At 45.2% G+C, this 13,860-nt stretch overlaps 1 protein-coding gene across 2 annotated transcripts in view; it reads left to right on the top strand.

Annotated features, from left to right (window-relative positions):
- Positions 1-13,430: 13,430 nt before the first annotated feature.
- CUNH8orf89 (chromosome unknown C8orf89 homolog) overlaps positions 13,431-13,860 on the top strand; it is an 11,633-nt gene continuing 11,203 nt past the window's right edge. For both annotated transcript variants that reach the window (XM_014518736.2, XM_014518733.2), the window contains exon 1: positions 13,431-13,525. In XM_014518736.2, coding sequence (XP_014374222.1) covers positions 13,456-13,525 — 70 coding nt within the window. In that variant the 5' untranslated portion in view covers positions 13,431-13,455. The remainder of the gene's footprint in view (positions 13,526-13,860) is intronic.

Genomic DNA, 13,860 nt, shown 5'->3' with positions numbered 1-13,860 from the left:
CAGCGGGAGAGGGGGAGGTGCGAAACCCAGGGATCCCAGCAACAGAACCAATAGAAAGAGTATTCATGGTGTATATGTGTAGCAGTGCCTTCTATTGGATTGAATGATTCAGACCCATTGAACGGCACGTGATCATGTTACCATTAATGACTGCTGCTTTGAAAAAGTTATAAAATCTAATTCTGCTCCACAAATACTTGGTAGGTAATAGCTTTATCTAACCGGTCTTCCAAAAAGACAGTAATCAAAAATGTTGAACTTGACCCTGTTCCTCCTCTACTTAGAGATGACTCCAAGATGATACTTGGAAAACTCTGTATAAGTGTTTCTTAAAATTTTCCACCCAGAACTCAAACAGAATCTGTTCTGTCTTTATGGCAAGAGTTGATTGTTGGGTGATGGTTTGCAGAGAAGTTGGTGAGCAAGCTGGGAGACTAGATGGAGGCACTGGAAAGTTACATGCCAAATAAAAGTAACATTAATAGGTAATATGTATACATTCACTATGCACCAGTGAAAGAACTGACACCAACGAAGAGTATGTGTGTGCAGTATGTTTGTGCATAAATGTAGTGAGTGCATTAGGAATGGAAAAATGGCACCAATAGCTTCGCAGTCTCATTCATTTTTCTTGCCTTTAATTAAATGGTCCTTGCCAACACTACAACATGTTTTAAGATAAATTGTTTGTAATTATGAGACATTTAGCTAGTACAGTGGTGCTCAACCTTCAGGCCCCATGGGCTGAATGAGTGGTGTGGGGCCAAGCCATGGGTCGGATCCAGCATACAGAGTCAGCATGCGGGGTTGGTCCACTGATGCAATTTAGCCACGTACTGGCCCAACTTCACACACCTGGCTATGCACTAATGCAATTTAGTGCACAGGGCCATGTCAGCCAGCCAACAGGGCTCCCCATGGACCCAGAAATTTTGCAGCAGGGAAGCTTCAGTTAACATTGCCACAGCTCCCCTGCCTCCAGATTTTTGGAACTTATAGAGACTCACAGGCCTCATGGGCCAAATTTTGCTTATAGGCCAGAGGTGAAGTATCTCTGAGCTTATGTATTTTTTCCATCCCCTTACAAGGCTTTGTTGTTTAAATGTCAGGCACGCATCTAGATTTGTTAGAGCACGTATTATAAGTAGAGCTATGTACATAATAATAGACTATTTTGTTAAGAAGTTCCAGTTAACAAAAGGAGTAATATGAAGTCCAATGGCCACAATAGTCAAGTAAGCCGAACATCTTCAGAAAATTTTCATTCAAAAAATGGAAGGCTGTTTATTTCAAACATCCATAAAATATCAGTTTTAATTGGCATTGCCTGAATCAGGTATTTTGCACTCAGTTGTTCTATGCAGTTGTTTGAAATGCACAGGCCTCCCAAGGACAGGCTTGGATAGGCTGCATTTGTACAGCGGGGCTGCATTCTCAAAGTTTAGCTTCTCCATTTCATAAGCAAGAATCCAGTTTCATTACAGGTTTTTTTTCTCTTTTGTTTATGCTGGGCTTGTGTATCATTTTGTGTGCAGTGTGGTATTTGTTTGGTTTTATTATCCTTCTGTGAAATATAAAAACTAATAAGCTAGTCTTTTATTTTTGTTGCTATGGCAGTAAGACTCTCAAAATGCTTAATGATTAAAAAAAAAGGAATAAAGAAAACAGAGTGGCATCTCACTACTATTTTTGGCCAGTTTGTCTTCAGAAATGTTTATGAAGCCAAAACTCTGAAAGCCGCCAAGCTGTGAGTTCCATAGTAACGCTAAACCAACCTCATAAAGCGCAGCTGGTTCAGAGAAGCATTTTAAAGTCATGTGCTAAATGTATGGCTACTCAGATACCTAGAATCTGGGGAGCTGGTCCTTTGTGGACCCTCTTTTCTGACACATACCTCGACGATTTTTGCTTGCTGTAACCACAAAGCACTTTGGAAGATGGAGTTGTAGTCTCTCCTTTTTCCAGACAGCCAGTCCAAGTCCCACTGCTGTTAAATACTTCACTGCCCCAGATGAGTTGGGGAGATTTCTGAAGACTCTGCAGGGTTTTTAATGCTTTAATTTACATAAACCTTGACAAAACATTAGGCCAGCTCTGAACGATTCTCAGATGATTTTCTGTGTGTCCTTGTTATAGAAAGAAGAGTTTCTGGTCAAATTTCTATTATCTCCTGGTTTTAGATTCCAGGAAGATCATCATAAATGCTACTCTGGGCTGTTTTTAAGTGTTACACTGACCCACTACAGGGTTGCTTATGGAAAGGAGTGCTAAAAAGGACCTTCTGGATGTTTTGAGGAAAAAATGTAGGGAGAACACAATAACTACACTTCCCACCCTCCCTCCCCCATCCCCCGCCCTCCTTGGACACAGGATAGCACACATCCCTCTATATCTCCCATTTCTCCATCCCTAGACAGAGCCAGCTGGAGAACTATGGTTACAGCCATGCATCCTCTGAGTGATTAGAACTGACACCTAGCAGCCTTTTTATTCAGGAAAATGCAGGTGACTAGCAAATTGTGACTAGTTCAGAGAGCATAAAAGCTCTGAGACCCCTTGCATCTTTCCCCACCTCCTTGAACAGTGACCAGTCACTATTTTGTCCACAAGTTTTTGAATAAAATGTATTTGAGGTGCAACTGTTACTAGCCTATATTCACAGCTATCCTTCTTATGTGCTCCTCTATTATTCATGTTGTTCCCTGCACTGTTGGTCAGTGCCTCTGATTAACACGCCTATGTAGTAGGCTAAGCAGAGTACTGAGAAACTCTCTTAAGCGTTGAGAATAGACCGTCTGTATGGGGAGTGGGATTGGAGACACAGAGTGGCCTAATCGAAGAGGAGAAAGAGTAAAAGACCCTAAGAGCTTCCAGTAATCTGATTTAAACCCCCGCTCCCCTCTCCCAAAAAAACCCCAATGCTTTTTCCATGGTGATTATATCATTTTTATTTGTTCCCCTCTTTTGTGATATTCCCCCCTCATTATTTTTTCGGGTTGCCAGACCAGCAGTTTAGTACTTAAATAACTCCAAACATCTTTGATGCATCAGAGTTAACAACTTCCCAGGCAACAGCAAAATTGTGGGGCACATATTTTCCCACCACATGGCCAAATTAAGTCAATAAAAATATGTCTGTCTCTGGTGCCACGGAAGGCTCAGACAGAGCCACGGGGTTTTTTTGTTTGTTTGTTTTTGGGTTTTTGGTTTTTTTGGTCTTTTCTGTTATTGAGTCCATCTCAAAGAAACGAGATGAGCCTGCAATACTGTTAAAACCAATGGGTAAGTAATGATTCCATGCTTTGAGGTTGCTAAAGGTAACTGAATATAATGCTGAACTCTTTGAGCTACTTACTATTTTTATGTTTTATTTTGTGTTATCCTAGCTGCCTGATGGTGACATCAAATTATTTTTACATGGACAAAATTTCGCCACAGATGGCTTCTGGGGTTAAGAGCCAGAAAAGACACAGGGTTTGGAAGCTCCTGAGGGCTCTGGAATTTGCAGCTTTCGGGGAAAACTGTTTTTTGGGATTTTTTATTGGAAAGCTAATTTTTGTGAGTCAGAGGCACATCATTGATATTGTGCAACCAGATTTATAGAGAAAATAAGTAATTTACCAGTTTTTATTGAATTATAAGCCCGAGACATTATGTCAATACTTTCATTATGAAAACATATTTTCTGTTACTTCTCTCAAGCTTCTTTTCCTTGATACGCATAATCCAAAAGAGAACAGCACACCTGTGCTAGAACATCAGTCAGTATTGACAGGCAGTCAGTCCAGCAAATATGATGCTGAACTGTGAGGCAGAAGACCTGAGTTCATAGATTCATAGATTGTACGGGGCTGGAAGGGACCTTGCAAGATCATCGGGTCCAGCCCCCCCGCCGCTCTAGGAAGGAAGACAACTGGAGTTAAGTGACCCCAGCGAGGTGACTGTCTAGTCTCCTCTTGAAAACCTCCAGGGTAGGTGACTGCACCACCTCTGGAGGGAGTTTATTCCACAGTCTGAACACCCTGACTGTGAAGGAGTTTTTCCTGGTATTAAGCCTGAAGTGGCCTTCTGGAGTCTGTATCCATTGGTCCTGGTCTTCCCCAGGGGTGCCCTAGTGAGCAGTTGTTCACCAAGCTCCTGATGCGCTCCTCTGATATAGCGGTAAACTGCTATCAAGTCCCCTCTCAACTTTCTCTTCTTTAGGCTAAAGAGGCCCAGATCCCTCAGCCTTTCCTTGTATGGCTTGCCTTCCAAGTCCCTGATCATGTGGGTGGCTCTTTTCTGGACCCTTTCAAGTTTTTCCACATCCTTATTGAAGTGCGGTGCCCAGAACTGGATGCAGTACTCCAACTGCGGTCTCACCAGTGCTGAGTACAGCAGGAGAATCACCTCCTTAGTTTTACATAAGATGCATCCATTGATGCATGCCAGCATGTTGTCCTGCTGACCACTGCCTCACAGTGATGGCTCATATTCATACAATGGACAACCATTACCCCTAGGTTCCCTTCAGCTGTGGTGCAAGTCAAGCTATCACCACCGAGCTTGTATGTATGTTGGGGGTTGTTTGCCACCAGATGGAGCACCTTACACTTGGAAGTGTTAAACCTCATCTGGTTCTGGGCTGCCCAACTCTCCAGCCTGTCCAGGTCTGTCTGTATCAGCAACTTATCTTCTGACGTGATCACACTGCCCCATAACTTGGTGTCGTCCATGAACTTGGTACAGTGACCTTTTCACTCCCCCATCCAAATCATTGATAAAGATGTTGAAAAGCACCGGTCCAAGCATGGACCCCTGAGGGACACCACTGGCCACTTTCTGCCAGGACAACACAGATCGATTCATAAGAACTCTCTGGGTCCTGCCCTGTAGCCAGTTTCCCACCCACTGAACCATCAAGCAGCTGAGCCCACAATCTTCCAGTTTTCCCACAAGGATATTGTGGGATACTAAATCAAAAGACTTTTGGAAGTCTAGATCTATATCATCTACCACGTCTCCCATGTCCAGGTGGCAAGAGACCTGGTCATAAAAGGAGATGAGATTGGTAAGACAAGACCTACCCGCAACAAAGCCATGCTGGCTGTTGTTCAGAATCTTACCTTCCGCAAGTGTATCATACATAGATTCTTTAATGAGCTTTTCCAGGATTTTCCCTGGGATAGAGGTTAGGCTCTAACCTCTATAGTTGCCCGGGTCTTCCCTCTTCTCCTTCTTAAAGGTGAGCACAATGTTGGCCATCTTCCAATCCTCAGGAATCTCCCCTGTGCACCACAAATTCTGAAAGAGCTTTGCCAGGGATTCCACGATGACCTCAGCCAGCTCCTTCAGCACTCTCGAATGAAGTCCATCCGGTCCTGCTGACTTATAAATGTCTAGCTTTTCTAGTTGGTATAGCACCCGCTCAGCATCCGCAGTGGGGTCGCTAGTAAAGCGACGAAAACGCTGGCCTGCATCCATAGATGCTTCTCAAGCAAATCCCGGGACGTCATTCTCCCCCTGTACTCGGCCTTAGTGAGGCCGCAGCTGGAGTACTGCATCCTGTTTTGGGCTCCACAATTCAAAAAGGATGTGGAGAAGCTTGAGAGAGTCCAGAGAAGAGCCACGCGCATGATCAGAGGTCAGGGAAGCAGACCCTACAATGACAGGCTGAGAGCCCTGGGGCTCTATAGCCTGGAAAAGCGCAGGCTCAGGGGTGATCTGATGGCCACCTACCAGTTTATCAGGGGTGACCACCAGTATCTGGGGGAACGTTTGTTCACCAGAGCGCCCCAAGGGATGACGAGGTCGAATGGTCACAAACTACTACAAGATCATTTCAGGCTGGACATAAGGAAGAATTTCTTTACTGTCCGAGCCCCCAGGGTCTGGACCAGCCTGCCACCGGAGGTGGTTCAAGCGCCTTCATTGAACACCTTCAAGATGAAACTGGATGCTCATCTTGCTGGGATCCTATGACCCCAGCTGACTTCCTGCCCTTTGGGCAGGGGGCTGGGCTCGATGATCTTCCGAGGTCCCTTCCAGCCCTAATGTCTATGAAATCTATGAAATCATTCCCGGCATATCCCCAATGAGCCTTATCTCGCTTGTCTTTCCCCTTGGTCCGGTGAAATACCGAAGAAAAGTGGGCATTCAGTTCAGTTTTTTTCCTGAATGTTGGTTACCAGCTGTCTCAGGGTGTTAAGCAGGCGTCCCACACTTCCGTTTGTTTTCCTCCTACTACCTACATACCTAAAGAAGGATTTCTTATTGTCCTTGACTCCCTTGTTTTCTTCCCAGAGCCACCAATTGTGTGACCTTGAACAAACACTTGATGTTTCTTTGTCTCAGTTTCTTTATCTGTAAAATTATGAAGCTCTTTGAGATCTGCAGATGGTAAGAACTACCATAATGTTTTGATTACAAGTTATCCCTCTCTATGTTGACCCCACATTTTCAGGTTCAGTTTTACAAAAAATAGCTTTAATGTAAGTTGATGACTACAGATAAAGACTCTGAATTGCTCTTGCCATGACATAGTCCTACAGGAGAATAAAATAACCAAGACAAGGATGCAAAGGGTTAAAAGCACTAAATATAGTAAAATGAGAACTGTCCTGAAAGAAAATTCTGAATTAGAATTTTTATTGCATTCACAAAACCACTGCAAGTACAGATGTTGACACGGTACGGGTGTGATTAGAGGTTAACATCACATATAAGTTTCTGGTTCTTTGGAGCAAAAAAGGTAGATTTATAATCAGAACAATACAATAAATACAAACTGCTATTACTCCATATATCAGTCCTCTTTAATAATCACTTTTTCAAGTTCACTTGTTCATGCTTATCCACGCATTAATACCTAAAATGGTAAAAATACTGATGTAGGTAATAAAAGATGCATCTACACAAGACGCTTTTGTGACAGACTTACGGCCACAGGAGCAGCCTGGTGGCAGCTCCTGCCCAGCTCAGACTCTAATGTCACTCTCCCTAGATTGCTCGTCCACCACGCCTTGTTCTTAATATTAAAGGTCAATTAAGGGGGGCTGCCCACAGGCCTTAGAGTGAGCCTTAATCCTAATATTTTCCCACTGGGTCTCTTGTGAGCCCCTACTAGCCTTGATCCAGCCATCAGGCCTGATAGGTACCTCTAGGCCTGACTAGGACCCTGTAGAGCACCTGTAGCCTTAAGGGAAAATTGCATGGCTCCTTTTCCTCCCCTACACCACGCCCCAGGCCTCGCAGATGTTCTTTCTCTCTGATGTTAACTATTTGTACACTCAGCCCCTTAGGCCCTCAGATCCCCTGGTCCCTTACGCAGTCTCCCTCTGAACTCTCAGACCCCTGGAGGAGGGACATGCAGTCCCTCCTCCAGGCTCTTGGACCCTCTAGCCCAGCTTAGCTGCCTCCTTGGCACATGGACCTTCTGGTCCGGGTCTTAGCCTTTTCCTAGGCTCCTGGACCCCCTACTGGGTCCTAGTATCAGTCTGAAGGCACCTAGGTCACTGGTTCTCTAAATAGGCCTTAGCCTGCTACAGCAGGGCTCAAGGCTAAACCACCAGTGTAACTTAAACAAGAAGCATCGCAGCCCTGTCTTAGACACCTCAAACCCTCTGGACCATGTCCAAATGAGCGTGGATGTTTGTTTCCCTGAGGACAAGAAGCAACAGCACACCTTGTGCCGCTCTTACTTGTCCCTGTGGGAATGCCTGTGCCATGCTCCCTCTGGCGCATGGCAGGTTACCTGGGTGCTGTAGGGGAGGCTGTGGCCAGCACTGGGGGCTTACCTGGAATCCTGGGGGCCTCCTGGGGTTGCAGCAGCAGTGATCCTGCTGCTTGGAGCCTGGCCAGCAGATGGAGTGTGGCTCTGGCCAGCCAGGCTCCAGTTTTGGGTGGCACACAATGCCCCTGTGTGCTCCACTTTTTTTTCTGGAGTGGGTGTTTTGTGCAGGTTTCCCCCAGGGTCAAAAAACCCCCCCACACTGCTAACTTGCAGTGCTGAAAACAGCTTAATGTGCAGTATGTGGCACCATAAACAAAGGCCACTTGCCTGTAAAACCCAATGAAGTTTAACTAAATCCAGGTCCCTTTGGGAGCCCTACAGCAAGGAACTCCTCACTTCATGGTTGCTGGGGAGAGACTAACTGACCAGTGCAGGCTTTGGGATTATATAGCTCAAGCCTGAGCCCTCTTCCAGTCAAGTGAGTCCCTCATTAGCTCCCCTCTGCCACCCACAATCAGCCTCTCAGGCACATCCCAGTTCCCTGCTACAGCTTTACTGCACAGTAGAGCTAATTTCTGCATAGTAAGTGTCACTGTCTACATGTGCTGACCCTTACTGTACAGTAATTTTCTCTACTGGGCAGGTAATTTGGAACCTGCAAATGCAAGTAGCAAATTAACTGCCAAGTAATTACTGATCAGTACAGCACATGTAGATGGCTGACAGGGAGCAAATTTGCTCCAGTCAGCTGGGGAGCAGGGGGCAGGAGATTGCTCCCTACCCCCAGAAGCTTCCTGCGGCTAGACCAGGCTCAGTCACTGGAACCCGGGCATGACAATGTCCATTCCCCTGCCTTGGCAGCATGGAGCTCCCAGCCCTTGCTCTGCTCCGCAATTGTGGAGTGAGGAATGGGAGCTCCCTGCATGGAGAGAGTTCCCTGCCCATTCTGGAGCTGGCTGGGACCTGCCTCTGACCGAACAGTTCCCAGCCAGCTCTGGGCTGCACAGAGAAGTCTACAGTGCACCCTGGAGGTGGCTGGGAACTGTCCCGAAACGGGCAGTCCACAGCCAGCTCCAGGCTGCACAGCCTGGGGCTGGCCGGGAACCGTCCCAGTCAGGGGCAGGTTCCAGCCACACAGCTTTTTCCCAGTGCCATGCCCCGGTTGGGCAATCAAGGCATGGAGCTTGGAAAGAGCTGTGTCCCCTGTCCCAATCCACCAGTGACGCAGCTAGCAGAGAGCTCCTGGCTGGGCAGGGAAACCCTGGCTTGGCAGGGAATCTGCTCCCGAATGCCTGCATGTGTAGCTGCCTGCCCAGGATTGGTTTACACTACAGTAATTTACTGTAGAGTAAACCAATTTTGCAGGATTTACATGTGTAGATGCACCCAAAGAGTATTAATAAGCTTACTTTTATAATAATAATAGGAATATTTTAGTAATTGTTTTATGTAGGACATACCAATCAAATACTATTAAAACAGGGGTTATCAACCTTTTTAGATTCAAGGCACCCCTTGTTAGACTCAAGGCATCCCTCTCTGGAATCAAGGCATCCCTTGGAAAATGGCAACTCTTAATTTTTACTCATCATTTGACTACAGAAAAATAATAGAGTAGTTTTTCTTTTGCAAAGAACTCAGAAAGACCACAACAGGTCAGAATATTTTAACACTAAGGATTTCTGTTTGAAATCTCTGGGTTTATTTTATGAATGATATTTGCGTGTCTCACAGTGCTAACATTGTATGGCAGTCTTGAAAGGATTTTGAAAAACCCCTGGGGCACTCCAGGTGTCACCTGCAGCACCCTACTTAAGAATCACTGGATTAAAATATTCAATAGCTATGCCCAGCAAAGCATGCTGAATTTTTGCATAACAATTCCCCTTCCAAAAGATGACTGCTCTATAATAAAAACGTTTCCATAATTTCCCATTTCTTCAACAAACTTTGAAAATAAAAATGTAGCCAATTTGGGGATCTTTTAAATATCATTTTCCATTTTTCCACCGTTTCTTTCTCTTTTTTTTTCTTCTACTCCTACTTTTTTCTTGGGCTACAGTAAAGAAGACAGAGAAAGAAAGGAAATGGGAAGCAAACATAAAACTAGAAAAACAGAATGACATTTTTCCGTAAAAATGTTAATGGAAGGCTTAGAGTAAATGAACACCTATTCCTTTTTTTAATCTTATCAAGGAAAAATTACTTATTTTTTCACACAAATTTGTTAGTATTTTCAAACAACTCTAATTACTAAATTAATAGATAAATAAGTTGAATGCACATATTCCTTGGAAGACCATTATATGTCAAATAAAAAGCTATTATGATATTTTTGAGAAATGTAATCCTTAAAGCTTAGTACTGTTTCTACAAAAATAGTTTTATTTTTCTCTCTCTCCTTTGGAACTGGTCAGTTTGTAATTCCTTTGTCCTTTACACAACAAAAATTCAGAAATCTTTCCACATCCTGTTTTCTCTTCAAACCCATTTTCTGTGGATAATTACAAAAGAATTCTTCTCAAGGGAATATACAATGAAAGGCTCTGACAATGTGTGAGGGCTGAGAACTGTAGAGCCACTGGGAGTGTCAGAAATTTAGTGAAGGTTGTTTGGAGTAATGTAAGATATGGCAGTCAGCTAACCAACCAGTTTTCAGACTTTCAACTCCCTGGTGTGGGCATACACTCTCAGATTCCCAGCCAGTCAAGCTCATCTCTAATACAGCTTCTTCCCTTTCTCTTTCTCAATAATCTTACAGCAGTACTGCAGTATCTAATGTACTTGATTGACTCAGAAAGCTATTCAAGGATATAGAGGGTGAAGTTACTCATTAGTAACTGTGAACTGAAGTAGATTCAGGCTTGCCTGCACCTTCATTTTTTCAGGACAGAACCCAAATTCAAAAGACCATTGTTATTACCCCAAAAATCTGGATGCCAAGACAACATTCTTCACGTGTCACTTTTTGCAGTCAACTGCCTGGTAACAGTGCTTAAGATAAGACTATGCATAAAATATGAACCATTCTATTTCAATAACATGCCTGATATTTTTCCTGCCTGCAGAGACAATAAAGCATGGGGAGAAAGCATATCACACATATTAAAAACATAAAACCCAATTTCAAGCTTCATGGTAAAGTACAACTCCATTTTTCCAGTTAAGAACTATGCAAGCATAGTTAGTTACCAAACAGGTATGTCTTGATTCTCAGAAGTATTGAGTTTCTGAAAAACTCACCAACTTCAGCTGTGGCTCCAGGCACTCAATAAGTCTCCTGCATGTTGTTTGTTTCTACTTTGGTTCTATGGGATACTGCAGTATCAATAATTTTAAAACTGAGAATCAAGCCTGCTGTGCCTTTTTGGTCAGAAATCATCATCAATTACTCTGTTGTCTTTAGAATAAGCATCTGGTTTGCCTTCCCTTCCCTTATTTCCTTTATAGCCATTGTTACTGTGTTTCTCTTTTTCTAGTTGTGGTTTGGTTTATTTTTCAAATCATGCTAAGGTTGTCATGACCTGTTTGTATTATCATACTACTTCTAAACTCCAGGCCACATCAAGGCCTTTTCAGGCTTGGCTCTGTGAAGAGAAACAGAAAATATCTTAACATTATAATTTTTCCATCTGTGTGTATTAGTAATATTGAATACTTCTGTAATGAAAAAGCAGTCTCTAGATGATTCATATTTCTATTATTAGAAGCATTTCTCTGTAGCATTGTTGAGCTATTTAGGTTTTACAGTCCTTAAACTGCTGAGTCCTGATTTGCACTTTAAAATTCCTTCATTGTACCATCAGAAGGTAGTAAATCAGAAATGGAAAAGCCTGCTTAACATTTTATTTTAATTTATTTTATATAAATTAGTTATTAATAGTGTAGCTAAAAGGAAGTTACTCAGGATTGACTTTTGGAGGCTTCGTGATTTATTCTGGAAAGTATTTACAAGCTTTCCTAGACATTATTCTGTGGCAAATGCAATGTCCTACTATGAGGCCTTAGGCCTGCTTGAGACATTAGCATGAGCAAATTTATCCTGTGCAAGCAAAGCTATTTTCTTTTACTAAAAGCAAAGCTGTGGTGTAATTTTTTTCATTTGTTAAAAGTATAGTGTAAACCAGGGGTCAGCAACCCTCTGAAAGCAGCAGGTCAAATTGGCGCAGATCACAGCAAGGGGAGTGGGGGCTGCCGTTGCTCCCCCTACTTCTGAATTGCTACAAATGCACTTCCAACCTGGCTGACACTTCCCCCGCTGCCAAATTGTCACCGATGTCCTGCCTTTATAGGCCAGATGAAATCACCAGATCCGGCACATGGGGTGTAGGTTACCAACCCCTGGTATAAGTGTAAAAGTCATTAGGTCAACTAATGCCAAAATTCCAAATTCACTAATGACAAAATTACCACAAGCTGCTGTTATTGAACAAAAAAAGTTGCTGGTTTTTTTGTGTCTGGAACAGCAGTCATGATACCATCAAGTCACAAAGTTTAGAAAAAGATAACATTAACAGTCTTCACAGACCCCATTTTTGCATTCACATGATCTCCCTTATAAGGCAAAAGACCTCTTAGAGGCCAGATTAACCAATCAGGCCAGCTACAGACATTACACTTTTACCAGTATAAGTGATTGGAAACCAGTCTATACCCGTAACAGAACAGAAGTTCAGAGCACACAGACTGGTTTAGAAATGGTGGAACCCAGTTAGATTTGTCCTTGCTTCCGTTTCCCCACCCACCCACCTACCTACCTACGGTGAATGTGTATTCTGTTCATTACCAACCTGAACTACACCGCTTACAGAAAACTGCATAACTTAGATCCGCCCCAGACATATCCCTAGACTGGATTCAGCCCTAACATGGATGACTGGTGCTGCCTTAGTCAGGTGGGGTACATGCCCCCCCAGCAACCAGTCAGTGACCGGGGGTATCACTCCCTACCCAAGGCTCCCTGCTCTAGAATTAAGGCTTTAAATGGGTAGAGATCCCTGCCCCAGCTAGGTTTACTCTCTTTGCCACGTAAACAGATATTCCCAGCACAGTGAAGACAGCTGGAGATGCTGACCGATCCTTCCTGATGGCTACTACCAGTTCCAGGCAAGCTCATGCACCTTCACTCTTGAGTTGTGCTGAGTTCTGGTTGCTGAGGGAGTAACTGAGCGAGCTCCTTCTATGAGGCAAGTGGAGCATTTTGACGCTGAATTGATGCTGTTGGCTTGGAAGACTATTCAGCTGCACAGACAGACACCGAACAGTAAAAGCAAGCACAGTACTTCAAACCCCGGGATAAGGAGCATGTATTTATTTCCAGGCTTCTGTGCCGGTCACTGCGGAAACGACCACTTTGGGTAGAGGCGATAGCTTTTATCAGACCAACTAAATCGTTGGAAAAAATGTTCTTTACGAGCTTTTGGGCACAAACACCCATCTTATTGGCTGTTTAACAGGAGGGTGGGCAAGGGCCTGATTTGGGGCAGAGGAGACATCCATCTGAGACCTAGGCCCGTTTCTGCCTGGTTCCGCAGAGCCTGCCGCGGAAGCTCAAGCCCAGAGAGAGCAGCGCAGCCCTCCCACCAGCTGCTCCGCTCAGGGACTTCGTGGCTCCCGAGCCCCACCAGGATGGGGCCACAAGCACCGTGTCCCTGCCCCTGGCACATCCCCACCCCGGGGGCTCCACACCACGTGGCCCGCCCCGCCCCCTGGGGGGGCCCCCCCCGCAGCAGCAGCCGCGCGCCATGAGCCGGAGCCGGAGCCGGAGCCGGAGCCGGAGCCAGCCGCGCTCCCGCTGCCGCTGGGGGGACCGCGGTGCGTGGGCCGCGGGGCTGGATGTGCCTGAGCCCCTCGGGCCGCGGCGGGAAGCGGAGCTCCTCCGCGGGGAGCCGCGCTCTCCCGGCCCGACCCGACAGGGGCGGGGGTGGCGCGGACCCCCCGGGGGAGCCCTAGGGAGAGGGAGGGTGGGAGGAGAGCGGCGCCCCCGGCAGAGGGGAGGCAGCGGGGGAGGAATAAGGCTCTTCTGGAAATACGAAAAGCATTGTACCTTTCTTTGCCAGGACCCCCACCAGGGGGTCTGGGCTGTGGCCCGGGCCTGGAGGCGGCGCTGGAGGGTACCGGGTAGGAAAAGAGGCAGGAAGCGCCCCCCC

Source organism: Alligator sinensis, unplaced genomic scaffold, assembly GCF_000455745.1.
Source record: "Alligator sinensis unplaced genomic scaffold, ASM45574v1 scaffold71_1, whole genome shotgun sequence".
In the NCBI taxonomy this organism is placed as follows: domain Eukaryota; kingdom Metazoa; phylum Chordata; order Crocodylia; family Alligatoridae; genus Alligator; species Alligator sinensis.
Note: the sequence above shows the minus strand (reverse complement) of the source record. Positions and strands in the feature narration are given on the sequence as shown.